General features: G+C 43.1%; 1 protein-coding gene across 1 annotated transcript in view; it reads left to right on the forward strand.

Annotated features, from left to right (window-relative positions):
• The window catches only part of serac1 (serine active site containing 1), a 46,544-nt gene extending 29,768 nt beyond the window's left edge, over positions 1-16,776 (forward strand). The window contains exons 10-18 of the mRNA XM_048250328.1: positions 6-119; positions 1,987-2,149; positions 3,857-4,007; positions 4,128-4,275; positions 4,371-4,471; positions 6,120-6,217; positions 6,623-6,805; positions 14,104-14,247; positions 15,387-16,776. Of these exons, the coding sequence (XP_048106285.1) occupies positions 6-119; positions 1,987-2,149; positions 3,857-4,007; positions 4,128-4,275; positions 4,371-4,471; positions 6,120-6,217; positions 6,623-6,805; positions 14,104-14,247; positions 15,387-15,523 (1,239 nt within the window). The 3' untranslated portion in view covers positions 15,524-16,776. The remainder of the gene's footprint in view (positions 1-5; positions 120-1,986; positions 2,150-3,856; positions 4,008-4,127; positions 4,276-4,370; positions 4,472-6,119; positions 6,218-6,622; positions 6,806-14,103; positions 14,248-15,386) is intronic.
• Positions 16,777-16,976: the final 200 nt, after the last annotated feature.

The following is a 16,976-nucleotide window of genomic DNA, read 5'->3' on the forward strand; positions in this document are numbered from 1 at the left end:
TGCAGGGAGGTCTGTGGTGCTTTGGGGGGAACGGGCTGCCCTACGCCCAGAGTCTCACCTCCATCCCCTCCGAGAAGGTGGAGTCCTTCTGCCTGCAGGCTCTGGTGATGCACTCAAAGGTGAGGACTCCTATTACACTGATGGGCACAAAAACACACTCACACCATCAGGAACACCTACACTAGCATACTCATGCTAACACTCACATCATCAGGAACACCTACACTAACATACTCATGCTAACACTCACACCATCAGGAACGCCTACACTTACATACTCATGCTAACATACTCATGCTAACACACACACCATCAGGAACGCCTACACTAACATACTCATGCTAACACACATACCATCAGGAACACCTCTACACTAACATACTCACACCATCAGGATTACACCTACACTAACATACTCATGCTAACACTCACACCATCAGGAACGCCTACACTAACATACTCATGCTAACACTCACACCATCAGGAACACCTCTACACTAGCATACTCATGCTAACACTCACAACATCAGGAACACCTACACTAACATACTCATGCTAACACACACACCATCAGGACGCCTACACTAACACACACACACCATCAGGAACACCTACTCTAGCATACTCATGCTAACACACTCACGCCATCAGGAACACCTACACTAACATACTCATGCTAACACTCACACCATCAGGATTACACCTACACTAACATACTCATGCTAACACTCACACCATCAGGAATGCCTACACTAACATACTCATGCTAACACACACACCATCAGGAACACCTCTACACTAGCATACTCATGCTAACACTCACACCATCAGGAACACCTACACTAACATACTCGTGCTAACACACACACCATCAGGAACGCCTACACTAACACACACACACCATCAGGAACACCTACACTGGCATACTCATGCTAACACACTCACACCATCAGGAACACCTACACTAACACACTCACACCATCAGGAACGCCTACACTAGCATACTCATGCTAACACACTCACACCATCAGGATTACACCTACACTAACATACTTATGCTAACACACACACCATCAGGATTACACCTACACTAACACACTCATGCTAACACTCACACCATCAGGATTACACCTACACTAACATACTCATGCTAACACACACACCATCAGGATTACACCTACACTAACATACTCATGCTAACACACACACCATCAGGAACGCCTACAATAACATATTCATGCTAAGACACTCACACCATCAGGATTACACCTACACTAACATACTCATGCTAACACACACACCATCAGGATTACACTTACACTAACATATTCACACCATCAGGAACACCTCTACACTAGCATACGCATGCTAACACACACACCATCAGGATTACACCTACACTAACACACTCACACCATCAGGAACGCCTACACTAACATACTCATGCTAACACACACACACCATCAGGAACGCCTACACTAACATACTCATGCTAACACTCACACCATCAGGATTACACCTACACTTACATATTTACACCATCAGGAACGCCTCTACACTAGCATACTCATGCTAACACACACACCATCAGGAACGCCTACACTAACACACTCACACCATCAGGATTACACCTACACTAACATATTCACACCATCAGGAACACCTCTACACTAGCATACTCATGCTAACACACTCACACCATCAGGAACACCTACACTAACACACTCACACCATCAGGAACCCCTACACTAGCATACTCATGCTAACACACTCACACCATCAGGATTACACCTACACTAACATACTCATGCTAACACACACACCATCAGGATTACACTTAAACTAACACACTCATGCTAACACTCACACCATCAGGATTACACCTACACTAACATACTCATGCTAACACACACACCATCAGGATTACACCTACACTAACATACTCATGCTAACACACTATAGTGAGAGTGTGTGTGTTCCCTGCAGGTCCCCAGTCACTGTGAGCACATCGTGGCCAATGGGGGGCTCCAGCTGCTGCAGAGAGTGTTCCAGTTCCGCTCCGACTCCCAGAAGATCCAGAGGAACATCGTACGCATCATCGGGAACCTGGCACTCAACAACAACAACCATGCCGCCATAGTGCAGTCAGGTGTGTGTGTGTGTGTGTGTGTATCTGGCCCTTCAACAACAACAACCATGCCGATATAGTGCAGTCAGGTGTGCGTGCGTGTGTGCGTGTCTGTATTTGCGTGTGTGTGTCGGTGTCTGTATTTGCGTGCGTGTGTGTGTATGTGTGTGTGTCTGTATTTGCGTGTGTGCGTGTGGGTGTGTCTGTATTTGCGTGCGTGTGGGTGTGTCTGTATTTGCGTGCGCGTGTGTGTCTGTATTTGCGTGTGTGTGTGCGCATGTTTATTATTGCCAAAACGCTGATGCCAATCGCATACTGTCTCTCTCCCTCTACTAAAACAGTTCAGCTGTTAATATTTAAAACAGTTCAGCTGTTAATATATTTTCCGGGATGCACGCCGGTCAAATTCAATCCACTCTACTAAAACAGTTCAGCTGTTAATATCGCATACTGTCTCTCTCCCTCTACTAAAACAGTTCAGCTGTTAATATCGCATACTGTCTCTCTACCTCTACTAAAACAGTTCAGCTGTTAATATCGCATCGCATACTGTCTCTCTCCCTCTACTAAAACAGTTCAGCTGTTAATATCGCATACTGTCTCTCTCCCTCTACTAAAACAGTTCAGCTGTTAATATTTAAAACAGTTCAGCTGTTAATATATTTTCCGGGATGCATGCCGGTCAAATTCAATCCACCATTCCCAGCAAGTGGATGGCTTAGCCGTTCTTGCAAAGGTGGTTTATTTCTCCTGTTCAGAATGTTCACAAAGGAGCAGGACAATAATACACATTTCATAAACAGTGCCAGTGCCATTGTATTCAACATAAATAATAATAATAATAACAATAATACACATTTCATAAATAGTGCCAGTGCCATTGTATTCAACATAAATTAAAACTGCTCCATTACTGTACAATGGCGTGAACTCTAGGCCTGAAACCATGCCTCCCTGAGCCCACCCCAGACCCTGTATATCTAACTCTAGGCCTGAGCCCACCCCAGACCCTGTATGTCTAACTCTAGGCCTGAGCCCACCCCAGACCCTGTATTTCTAACTCTAGGCCTGAGCCCACCCCAGACCCTGTGAAACCATGCCCCCCTGAGCCCACCACAAGCTATGTACAGCTATGCACACTTTGCTGTCAGCAGTGATTTTGAACCTTAAAGGGATATTCCACCATTTGGGGAAATACATTCATTTTCCACCTCCCCTTGAGTTAAACTGTCGAGTTTTACCTTTCCCCAGTTCATCCAGCCGTTCTCTGAGTCTGACAGTAACACTTTTAGCTCCAGCTCATTGAATCAGATTAGACCGTTAGCTTATAGCAGAAATGCTAACGGTCTAATCTGATTCAATGTCCAGTCCCCCCACATCATGCAGGATGTTGTTGTTGTTGTTGTTGTGTTGTAAATTTAGGTTGTTGTTGTTGTGTTGTAAACCCAGGTTGTTGTTGTTGTTGTTGTTGTGTTGTAAATCCAGGTTGTTTCTGTTGTTGTTGTGTTGTAAACCCAGGTTGTTGTTGTTGTTGTTGTTGTGTTGTAAATCCAGGTTGTTTCTGTTGTTGTTGTGTTGTAAATTTAGGTTGTTGTTGTTGTTGTTGTTGTGTTGTAAATCCAGGTTGTTGTTGTTGTTGTTGTGTTGTAAACCCAGGTTGTTGTTGTTGTTGTTGTTGTGTTGTAAACCCAGGTTGTTGTTGTTGTTGTTGTTGTGTTGTAAACCCAGGTTGGTTGACTGTTCTGGCTGAGATGGCCCAGTCCCCCCACATCATGCAGGCGTCACATGCTGCCCGTGCGCTGGCCAACCTGGACCGGGACGCCGTGGAGGAGAAGTACCAGGACGGGGTGTACGTGCTGCATCCGCAGGGCCGCACCAGGTGAGCCCATCAGAATCTAACCCTGACCCTAACCCCCCCCCAGGACGCAGACGGAGGTCCATGTCAGGTGCTTAACACTGTACACATTTGTCATTTTTGTTTCCTGTGTTGCCATGGCAGCCCCAGTCAGCCAGTGAAAGCAGACGTGCTCTTCGTGCATGGCCTCCTGGGGGCGGCCTTTAAGACCTGGAGGCAGAAGGACCTGGACCAATCAGAAGACGGCACTGGCCCAAGAGGGCGGGAGGACTACACCGAGTGTTGGCCAAAGGTGCTGTATCTCCCGCCCCCTCTGCTTTCTGACTGGTTCATTATTATGCAATTTCCAGGCACTGTCCATCTGATTGGTTGTTTACTCTCCTACAGTCATGGCTGGCCAGCGACTGCCCCTCCCTGCGTATTCTCTCGGTCGAGTACGACACCCACCTGAGTGACTGGAGAGCCAAATGTCCTGCTGAAAACCAGAGGTGCCCCAGCACAGTAGCACCAAGCCCAACACTATCACCAGCACAGTAGCACCAAGCCCAACACTATCAGGACCCCGCACAGTAGCACAGTAGCACCAAGCCCAACACTATCAGGAACACACCAACCCCAACACACCAACATTATCACCAGCACAGTAGCACCAAGCCCAACACTATCAGGAACACACCAACACCAGCACAGTAGCACCAAGCCCAACACTATCAGAAACACACCAACACCTGCACTAACCCCAACACACCAACACTAACCCCAACACACCGGCACTTATCACCAGCACAGTAGCACCAAGCCCAACACTATCAGGAACACACCAACACCAACACACCAACACTATCAGGAACACACCAACACTATCAGGAACACACCAACACCAGGCCCAACACTATCAGGAACACACCAACACCAACACACCAACACTATCAGGAACACACCAACACTATCAGGAACACACCAACACCAAGCCCAACACTATCAGGAGCACACCAACCCCAACACAACAACACGAACACCAACACACCAGCACCAACCCCAACACACCAGCACTAACCCCAACACCAACCCCAACACTAACCCCAACACACCAGCACTAACCCCAGCTCCAACCCCAACACACCAGCACTAACCCCAACACACCAACACCAACCCCAACACACCAGCACTAACCCCAACACACCAACACCAACACTAACCCCAATACACCAGCACTAACCCCAACACTCACCCCAACACACCAAGACGGGGTGGTGTAAGACAGGGTGGGTGGCACAGTGGTGGGTAGAGTACTGAAAATCCATACTCAAGTATAATTAAGTAAAAGTAAAAGTAAATATTCTCATCTAAGTAGTAAAGAAGTAAAAGTAAAAATGTCTTTTGTTAATAAATTACTAAATTTTTGATGGCCCTTTAAAGGGATACAGAACCCTGTTTGCTTTTTTCCTCCTCTGTTGGCTACTCATACATGCAACAATATTTTAACAGCCCAATTCAAATATTTAATATACTTCAATATTATTTGACACACTTCTATACTGTGTCTTGTCATAGCCAGAGTGAGCTCTGAGCAGTGCATTTGCTTTGCTTGTGAATTAAGTGGTACTTTCCTTTCTCCAATGTGATGTTGAACGATGCTTGCCAGAAATTAATACAGGTGAAAGTTTCTGTGTCATGTCATACCTCTGGCCTCGTTGCTACTCTGGCAGTAGGTGTATTGGAGTGGTGAGTGTGTGGGTTGTGTGTGTGTGTGTGTGGGTTGTGTATGTGTGTGGCTAATCTCACTAGAAGTTGCAGCAGCTGGCTGGACATCCTTGCGTTAGCTGACCTGTTAGATCTATAGAACATCTACTTCTGTATAACATGGGCTAATCTACATAGGCCAGTCATTACTTTTATATTTGCAGGGCAACGTAACAATGCATCCTGAAGCCCTTCTTTTCTCCCACTCCACTGTGCACCTACGGAACGGTGCGCTTTTCTCCCTCGAGATACTTTCTCCTTTAAGACTGAGTTGTGTGAGATACTTTTCTCCCTCGAGATACTTTCTCCGTGAAGACAGCGCACACACACACACACACACTTGCACACCCAATGACTGGGTTGTGTGTGATCCAGAGTGCTTGTGCTGTGCAGGAAGTCTCTGGCGTATCGGAGCGGTGAGCTGCTGAAGAAGCTGAAGGCAGCGGGTATTGGAGACAGACCGGTGGTCTGGGTGGCACACAGCATGGGAGGTACACACCTCACCTTTTTTATTGAAGACAATCATATGAATGTATTTAGTATGAAAGGAATACACCAACCTGTATATATCCTCTTATCTAACTCTGGGGTAAATAGCCAATAAGCTGATTTTCTAAAAGGTTGTCGTGTTCCAGTCTGCCATATGTATCGAGAATTTAATTGTCTTTTCTTTCAAGAATTCCTTGATACAGGAAGGCACTGAACCCCAAACTGCTCCAGTTGTGGTGGCTGGGGCCTTGCATGGCAAGCCTTTGTCACTGGTCTATGAATGTGTGAGGAGTAGAACAGCGCTATATACATGCAGTCCATTTACCAAGAGCTTGATGGTGTTTTCATGAGATTGTGACTGATTAAAAAGCTAAAAGTTGTGCAACATTCTTTTGTTTTTTCTTCAGGTTTGTTGGTGAAGAAGATGCTCTTAGATGCCTCAAGGGACCCCGATCTGCAGCCGCTTCTGAAGAACACCAAGGGAATCCTGTTCTACAGCGTTCCCCACCACGGCACCTTCATGGCTGAGTACTCGGTCAACGTGCGGTTCCTGCTCTTCCCCTCCATAGAAGTGAGAGAACTCTGTAGAGGTACTCCTGAACGTTGCTGACAGAATGGAGATTGTTTTATTGAATTAATTAAGCTTTTTAAGTGCCTGTTGGTCACACCCACCAAAGTTCCTGAATCTCAAACCCGAAGCCTGAAACCTTAATTTCCATAAAGCCCAGACCTGCCAACCTGTACGCACTTTGCGTAGCAACCATGCATTTTCACATCAAAGTATGCGGGTACGATTTTTAAATTAAAACTACGCCGTGGCCTACTGGTTAGCACTTCGGACCTGTAACAGGAGGGTTGCAGGATCAAACCCCGACCAGTAGGCACGGCTGAAATGCCCTTGAGCAAGGCACCTAACCCCTCACTGCTCCCCGAGCGACGCTGTTGATGCAGGCAGCTCACTGCGCCGGGATTAGTGTGTGCTTCACCTCACTGTGTGTACACTGTGTGCTGTGTGTGTTTCACTAATTCACGGATTGGGATAAATGCAGAGACCAATTTCCCTCACAGGATCAAAAGAGTATATATACTTATACTTATACTACTTATATACTTAAAACGAGCAGATCCAACTACGCAAAAACGAGCAGACATCCAACTACGCAAAAATGAGCAGACATCCAACTACGCAAAAACGAGCAGACATCCAACTACTCCGGAAATCATCCTCAAATAAATGTCATGCGAGGGTGAGATACAGAGAGAAAGTGACGAGTGAGAATGACAGACGAAGCATAGTGGCCACTCACATGACAGGCAAAGCATAGTGGCCACTCTTTATGCTTAAGCAATATAGTACGAGTGAGAGTGACAGGCAAAGTATAGTGGCCACTCTTTATGCTTAAGCAATATAGTACGAGTGAGAGTGACAGGCAAAGTATAGTGGCCACTCTTTATGCTATTTTTTTATTCAGCCAACGGTGGGTTAAATGAAGGACTTGATGAGGTGAGCTTACAGCTACATTGTATAAGAATTTTCTCCCATCAAGCGGTGAAATTGTAGATGACAACCAATTGAATATTACTTTCTAGCCACTCCCATTCCGAGTGCGATGTTACTCCTATGGTAGCCAGGATTAACATGGCTTCCAGTACGACTTCTTCCAGCGTTCCTTCTAGTGATGAGGTTACTTTAGAAAACAATTACAAATTACATTTAGCTATTTAGTCAGTTTAGGATACTTTCTGTGCAAAGTAATGAAAAATAACTATAACTTACAGTGCCCTTCGATATACAAAATATTCCTCTCCTGTCATCCGTGGCAGCACACGGATTGATTTTACTAGGTAGACAATCCTTACATCTAGGCTGTCTTTTTCATCTTTGATGCAAGGAAAAAAATATTCTGGACTTTGTTCAGCTCATTCTAGCGTTATGCATAACCATGCTATAGTTTGCCAATCAACTATAAAACTTCTGGGAAAAGCCACTCCAATGTTCACCCTCATTGTTGTTTTTGTTATCGCGTTCTCTTTTTAATTCTCGTTTTGTTGTTTTTCTTATAGCGTCTCATTTTGTTGTTTTTCTTATCACATTCTCTTTTTGTCATTTTCGCTTCTTTGACGACTCCTTCTCATGTGCTCGAGAATAGGTATGATCCTCCATCTTCAACTAGGCCTAGCCTATAATCAGTGCAGTTTGTGTGTGTGTGTGTGTGTAGTAGGCCTAGCCTATAATCAGTGCAGTGTGTGTGTAGTAGGCCTAGCCTATAATCAGTGCAGGTTTTCAAATCTTCAACTAGGCCTAGCCTAGGGTGCCAGCCGAACTTAGTCCCGCCCACAACATTTGAGGTCGGGAAGCTCGGTCTGGCATTGCTCCGTTGTGGAGCAACTATGCTCGTACCAGAGCTGTGCAGACCAATCAAATCAGGCTTTACGATAATGGACAGGTGAGCAACAGCGCCTCGTTTATCACGTCATCTGAGCATGCTTAGGTTGATTATGTTTGCAACAAAAACACTGTGGCTAGAAGGAGACAGATGGCTTCTAAAACCCCATGTGGAAAATGCATATTATTTCAATGAGGTTTCCACTGAAACTGAAAACGATTATTTCTGAAAACTTTGGCCAAAGTTGAGATGTGGGAAAACTCATGGTTTCACTTTCATCAAGGGAAAACAGCATGTTGCACCTATCGCTTTAGTTGGGATAATGTAATCATTGCAGCCTCACAGATGACAGAAAGACACCGCCATCTGAAAGAAACTGAGTGCATGTGCAAGTGAAATTCAATCAGTAATTTGCATTAGTCAGCAGGTACTAATTATACATTGAATGTATTTAAAAAAAAACTACTGTACTCTACTGTAGCCTATGTTCAGATGAATTAAATATGCATAACATGAGGGATTGAGGTATTTATTTACAAAAGTAATAATGGATTGGAAAGAGGTAATAATAGGCCAGACATGATTGAATAGAAACCACATATAAGAATATCCACATCAGTCCCTATCACCACAAGTGTTTTTCATAAATTAGGATTATTAGGCTCTAAAACAGATTGTCAACATTATAGAGCTACTGTAAAAGATTCAGTGTGCACTTTCAGGAACACATTGTATCAAATTTAGATATCCGACATTAAAGATGGGTCGCTATTAGGGGTGTAACGGTACACAGAAGTCACGGTTCGGTTCATACCTCGGTTCAGACATCACGGTTCGGTACGAGTTCGGTACAATGGAGGGAAAAGCAAAACAAAAATGCAGAAAGCAATTTTTTTTTTATTGTACATGTCTCAGGCTGTACCACCTAGAGTCATACAGTCTCTTCCCTGAGCTATCTGCAACAGCCTGAAGTGTGTAAGATGTAGGCTAAACAGTACAATAAGTACCCAGACTCGTGTAACTTGTAAACAAAATAAGACAATCAGCTATAAAACTGAAAATAGGCCAACAGCATCTCTTATTTCTGAAAGTGCAAATTCGATAGAATAGAATAATGATTTTTAAAAATCCACTTAAGCAAGAGCTTCAACATCCGTGTTTAGTTGTAAATGGAAGGGTCTACAATTTGCCTCAATATTTTTCAGTGTGTGTACAGTAATAATCTAGCCTACTAAGTGTGAAAATATCACACTATTTTGCCTTCTTGTAAAAAACGAAATTGCTTATTTCATTTCATAAACAGACTACAACTAGAAGTCACGTGACTTTGCCCTTCGACGTTAACTCACCGTAGCATGGTTTGTTTATTAGCCTGGTTAGCGTTGACACTTTCTGTTACTGTCAATGCACTTAACACTACCAGCTCCTCATGTGAGAAGTTACAAGTTACCCCAACATAAAGGTAATTACCAAGCGATTTACATAACTTTGTCATTACGAAATCATTTAATTTAAGCCATAGGTTTTGGCCCTATTTGTATGTGTATACAAAGGCTTGTGAAGCGCAGGGGAAGTTTTTTTTTTCTCGTTTCAGTGATTGGTAGCCTATCATCTGGGTGTTGGCTTTGAATATGTGTAGCATGTTATATTTCCACTCACATACCCAACAACAGCCAGTCAGTCAGTCAGTCAGAGATAGCAGCACTAAGGTGGCGACCCACAAGAGTAAGAGGATCCGCTGGTCTCTTTAAGATCGCAAGTTTGAGAACTTCAGTTACAGTTACAGGCGAGCGAGAGAGTGGTGGATAAGATGAAACTGCTGAACAACGCCGACACACAGTTTCATCTTATCCACCACTCTCTCGCTCGCCTGTAACTGTAAAACCGATGTAGAACCGATGTGGAAAAACTCAGCGGTCCGCCGGCGACAGCGAAACAAGTGGGCCTCCGCCAGCCTCTTCCCATCTGGGTGGTTAACTTTGCTATTCTGAGACATAATATAGGAATTACTACACATAATTAAACACACAAAAAGTTGTGAAAACAATTTATTGTATTAGTTATTTACAGCCAGGGCATATAAACTGTCCTTCAGTGTCAGGCCAGTTTACACATTCAGTGGTAGGCCTGCCAGCCCTGGCAGCAATCACATTTTATCTTCAAGACAAAAAACATTGAGTTAAGCTTAATACTGATGTCAAGCCAAAGTTGTAAAAATATATATATTACCCTACCAAAAAATTGTGTGCAAGGATAAGGATATACAAAATAAAGTTTGGGTAATCAGCCTTCAAAGGACAGAAATGGGGTGCCCTATCTATTGTAGAGCAGTTTATTCTTTTCAATTTTAATTTTACATAGTAAGAGGGAGTCTGGCCAAGTTAGCCTAATATTCTTAGGGAATAGAACATAACAGCAGATTTGGTCGAAAATGTAAATCAATGGGCATGCATATAGAACAGCAAGATATGAGCCTGTCTGGCATCAAATACAGTGGAGTGGGTGTGTTTCTCTGTTCCTACCTGAACAGTAAACTTTCAAAGCGATAAGACCTGCTCAAAATGCCATTAACTAAGAGTTCATGGGCTTTCAAAATGATTTTGGAAACGTTATTTTAAGGTAAAAACTCCTCTGGGGTCCTTTATGCATCACATGACTAATTTGGGGTTTGAAGGGCCAGATTACTACCTGTTATAATCAGCCCATATGTAGTCATTCACCTCTATCTGATGACTGATGAACTTTACGTTATAGCCCCCCCCCCCCAGCCATTCATACCCATTCACCACACCATAACCCATTCATCTTGTGTATCTGAAGGACTTCTCTTACAGAAGGCATCATCCATGTAAAGCTAGACAGTACTTGTAAGGTAATAAAGCATATTGACAATGCAGTTATGACCTTTATGGATAAACATAACCAATATACTGTAAGTGCATGGCCCATATTAATGCCCTGCTTCCCTAATGGTACAATAACAACATGATTGTATAAAACAAGTTTTATTATTTCACAAGACTTCAAGATATCAGAATGTCCAATAAAGCATTTTTGGCAACAGAGGTAGCTAGCTGGGCATTGTAATGCAGCACAAGTACATTTGTCAAACTAGGCTAACATGTTTGTGTAGGCAAGCATGCATGACCAAACCTCGAAACTCATTGGACATCACACACAAAAACAGATGATGTACTAACACTTTCAAGACATCTACCATGATGTCCCACTGACATTACAACCTTAAGTGCTAAACGAAAGTAATGACCATTTGATAGGCTGTAGGCTAGCCTGTCAAAGCTACACAAGATCAAAACATAGGCGTAAATTGCCTAATCGTACACTTTTTCGACCACCAGTGGTCGCCGAAATTGTCACGTTTTTCCACAATATCCCATATCAACATTTAAAAGCGATTTAAAATTGCTGTAGTCTTCTAGATTCTTTACCAACATTTTTCAGTTCCATTTGAGTCACGCTTCATGAATGCTCTCTAGGCGACGGCGACGTCAACCTCCGTTTATAAATATTCACGCTAAACTCCACCCGACTCCACCCATGGAAACTCAGAATCTCAGAAACCGTATATCTGGTAACACCGGTTCACACCGGATACCGGTGTATATTTTCGTTATGATATGAATTTTTAATATACCGCCATACCGGTGTATGTTATTACACAACGTTTGGAACGCTGCGCCGCGCGACAGTGTTTCAGACGGGACTTTTTTTCACACGCACCGCATGGTGCCACTGTGAGGCATGGTGAGGGTAAACACAAAACATCTACATTTTTCCCCTGAAGTATGACCCTTAAGGCTTAATTTCTCTTTAGGTAGGGGGTTTATTTAAGGGTGTTTAAATTGTTTCTTTAGTTAAGGAAAAACGTTAAGGGATACTGCATTGAAAGGGATTTACCGTCACAAAAATTCTATTGAGATTGTTCAACAGCTGTAACTAGCTGGCTAGTAGGAGGTGATGTCGTTAGTTAGCAACCCACCGAACACAGTGAAGTTTAATGTTCTTATCATTCATCTCACCTTAAGAATATTCGCTGAAATTATCCAGATAGCAAGTAAAGCATGTTATAGACATGCACTGAGCAATACTAGCTGGCTAGTTAGAAATGATCCTGACTGTCATCAGTGCACCAAAACGAACTTTTTTTGTTAATGTTTTGCCTAGCAAACCGAACCGAAGCTCATGGCAGGCTAACAAGACATCCATATCCACATGAAGTTAACGTTAGCCTACCACTAACGTCATGTAAACCACACAATAACATTAAGGCATGTTTCTGATAGGCCTATTTGACAGAGTAAGCATATTAGCAGAGAGGTTTTATTTTAAATTGTATAATTTTCAAAAAAGTATAATTATTGCAAGTTGCACTACTTTTTGTATTGGTTTTATACAAGATGTTTGTGAAATTTGCACAGTAAAAGTTCTGTATTTTGACTGCTATTGTCTTTGCATTCTGATTAGATTCTTCATTAGAATCATGAGTGGCTCTTTGTAAACAGCATCATTTTCTGGGGCCATGCAAAACTGCATTACCACTAGTGTGGAGTTATTCTACATCATGACAGTAAAATAGACCATCCTTAGTCAATGTACTGCAGCAATTCCTCTCTCAACCTGTAGAAAATGCTGTGAACATCTGATTATGCATGAAAAAAAAATACCGTCATATACCGTGAAACCGTAAGAATTTTGAAAAATACCGTGATATACATTTTTGGTCATACCGCCCAGCACTAGTGACAACGCCGTTCTTATGGAAACGTTGGTGCTGTTGCGAGTTGTTGCACTGGTTTGAATCCACAGTTTACGTGTTGAATTACACCATAAAACGTGTTTTGCAGTAAGTTGCTGGTTTGTAGAATGTAGCACTAGCAGCTCGCTCAGTCTCGTTGCGAGTCCTGGCTCTCTCTGCTGACTGCCTCCCTCTCGCCGCCAGCAATTTTAAACTGCGTGACGTAATACAAAAAAACATGGCTGACTTGGATGTGGGCTGGGCTTGATGTCAAGCCCCGTCTTCCCGCAGGCTGCAGCGAGATGCTCCTCCATATTAGCGTTAGGTGTCGTTAAAGAACTCCCGTAACTCTCGTACGGTAGGCTACTTAACAGTAATTGCGCATGACATTAATTAATCCGCACACTTCGTTTTATGTATTTTTATACCGTGTATTCTCCGTGTAAATTCATGCACCGAACCGTGACGCCTGTACCGTTTCGGTTCAATATGAATACATGAACCGTTACACCCCTAGTCGCTATCCAAAATGTATCTTGCGTGTATGGCTATGTCTGATTTTGGCTGCATGCATGAAGGCCGACATGAGCAATTCTTGTTTCTTGGCTCGAGGTGCTAACCAAAAAAAAAATTCAAGGTTGGCAGGTCTGAAAGCACCTTAAATACCATGAAGCCACTTAATTAATGGTTTGTTTTGATGTTTCTGTCACATGGCAGTCTGTTTAAGGCTTTGTGTTTCCCACAGATTCGCCTGCACTTAAAGAATTGAATGTCAATTTCTTGAACATTGCCAAAGAGCGAGAGATCAAAGTGCTGAGCTTCGCAGAAACTCTCCCCACAACCATCGGCCCTATGATCAAGATACTGGTGGTGCCAGAGCAGACTGCAGGTCTGTCCCGGTTATCACCGGGTTTCACACGTTTTAAACTCTGTCCCGCTTATCACCGGGTTTCACATATTTTTAACTCTTTAAATGTTCAAAGTGGCAAAGCACACCTCTTTTTTGGGGATAGGTGCTTCGGAGATGACCATATGTCGTAGATCAGTGGTTTTAGAAGAGATCCAGCACACTGTCTATTCCACATGCAAATATTTAATAGAATATAACACAACGTTTCGGTTTTACACCTTCATCAGGTATTCCAGTTTCAGCAATTCCATTATTTACCTGATGAAGGTCTGAGACTGAAACGTTATGTTATATTCTAATAAATATTTGTACACGGAAAGGACAGTGTGCGAGATCTCTTCTAAAACCACTGATCTACGACCTATGGTGGTCATCTCATTAAATGGACGTTTAGCAAACTCTCTAAGACAACTATGTCAGTACTACAGCCACTATGTCACTACTACAGCCACTACTACAGCCACTATGTCACTACTACAGCCACTATGCCACTACTACAGCCACTATGTCACTACTACAGCCACTATGTCACTACTACAACCACTATGTCACTACTACAGCCACTACTACAGCCACTATGTAACTACTACAGTCACTATGTCACTACTACAGCCACTACTACAACCACTACGTCACTACTACAGCCACTATGTCACTACCACAGTCACTACTACAGCCACTATGTCACTACTACAGCCACTACTACAGCCACTATGTCACTACTACAACCACTATGTCACTACTACAGCCACTACTACAACCACTATGTCACTACTACAGCCACTACTACAGCCACTACTACAGCCACTATGTCACTACTACAGCCACTATGCCACTATCCAGTGTCCAGTGTATGTAGTCCAGTATGTATCATTTCATGTTATTTTCCACTTCCCAAACTCTTTGATATTTATGTGTGTTTCATATGTGATTTCTGTGTTTCATGTTGCCCTTGTAGATTAATATCCACAGAATATGCTCCAAATTAATATGAGGGAACTAACCTGACAGCTATGACTACCTTGTCACCTTGTCAGCAGTCTAGTTTGATAATCCCCTGAATGCCTGTTAATTCCCATCCCTAAGTGACACTGGGCTTTGTGCTCCTCTCCTGGCAGATCTCGGCATTGGAGAAATTATCCAAGTGGATGTGGATCATCTGAACATCTGCAAACCAGACAAGAGGGATTCTTTTCTCTACAAGCGGAGTTTACAGTTCATCCAGGATGCACTTGCAATACACAATACCCAATAAGGATCAATAAGAGGGCACATCACACAATAAGGACACTCCATAGGACACACCACACAATAAGGACAGGACACATCACACAATAAGGACGCTCCAGGACTGAATGGAAACTCCACAGTGGAGTCACACTGCCCACTAGACAACACATTTCAGATGCAATAACACTGCAGCAGGGGTGATATGAGACTGCAGTGATGTGGTGATATGAGACTGCAGTGATGTGGTGATATGACACACCAGTGATGTGTCAATGTGACACTGCAGTGGTGATATATGAGACTGCAGTGGTTGGATGCTGCGAGCTCCCTGTAGTAACAGCCTAATGACCGTATAAGATCAGTGCTCCCTGTAGTAACAGCCTAATGACCGTATAAGATCAGTGCTGTGTTGCTTAGCGTGACTGAGTGAGATGCGCATGCTAACATGAGAGCAACAGTTAGTGTTGACTGCCATAACCCTAACCCTAGTATTGACCCTAACTAGTATTGACCCTAACCCTAGTGTTGACCCTAACCCTAATATTGACCCTTGACCCTAATATTGACCCTAACCCTAGTGTTGATCACAACTCCAAGCCTGCAGCTGCTGTGGGATCCCTTTACTAGCACTCTGATCATGTGCTCCTGGTTGTCTTGAGACAGAATCGTATCATTTTCCAGAGTTTAGTTTCCCCCTCATTTTTACAGAAACATAAAACTCTCCAGGACATATAGAGAGCCCTTTTAAATGTGTGGATCACACGTGTGTGTAACTCAAGGACATATAGAGAGCCCTTTTAACGTGTGTGTAACTCCAGGACATAGAGCCCTTTTAAATGTGCGGACTTTCTGCATCACACATACTTCTTCCTCTGTGTTCCATCTCCCTCTGAGCACTTTTATATAGTTGATCATTCGCACTTTCCTTGTCCAGAGATTCTTATGCAGAGCTGTTTATTCAGACTTTTAAATACTTGTTTCCACTGTTAAAAGCATCAATACCAGACTTGAAACTGCCTTTTGAAATGTTGCCAGCAGCCTCTCCCCTCTACCTCAGGCACACCTCAATGCATTTACAGCTATTTATTTGATTATTTTATTGTTTTATGGTATTTTTTGTCATGATGGAGCCTGCAAGATCATGTTTAAATGAATTGACGTATGGCTTAGTCCCTACAAGATATGACGTCAGTACTGTCAAAACTTATTGTCACATATTCAATGCCCTTTATCTTGAAAAATAATTATGGCCTATTTTAATAAAGTGGCTTTATTCTATCCCATATGTGTAATCTCAGTAATTAAACACTGTTCCTAGAAAACTCTACTGTACTGTTCGTAGAAAACTCTGGCTCTTGCTGTCAATCAAGGGTGTATGTTTGGTCTCAGTCTAGTTGAAATGTTGTTAGAAATGTCATCTATAGGCCTAGTGGATGGAATTCAACTTGGTTGCTAAAAGTTGCACTTTGGGCAATTTG

Source organism: Alosa alosa, chromosome 8, assembly GCF_017589495.1.
Source record: "Alosa alosa isolate M-15738 ecotype Scorff River chromosome 8, AALO_Geno_1.1, whole genome shotgun sequence".
Lineage (NCBI taxonomy): Eukaryota > Metazoa > Chordata > Actinopteri > Clupeiformes > Clupeidae > Alosa > Alosa alosa.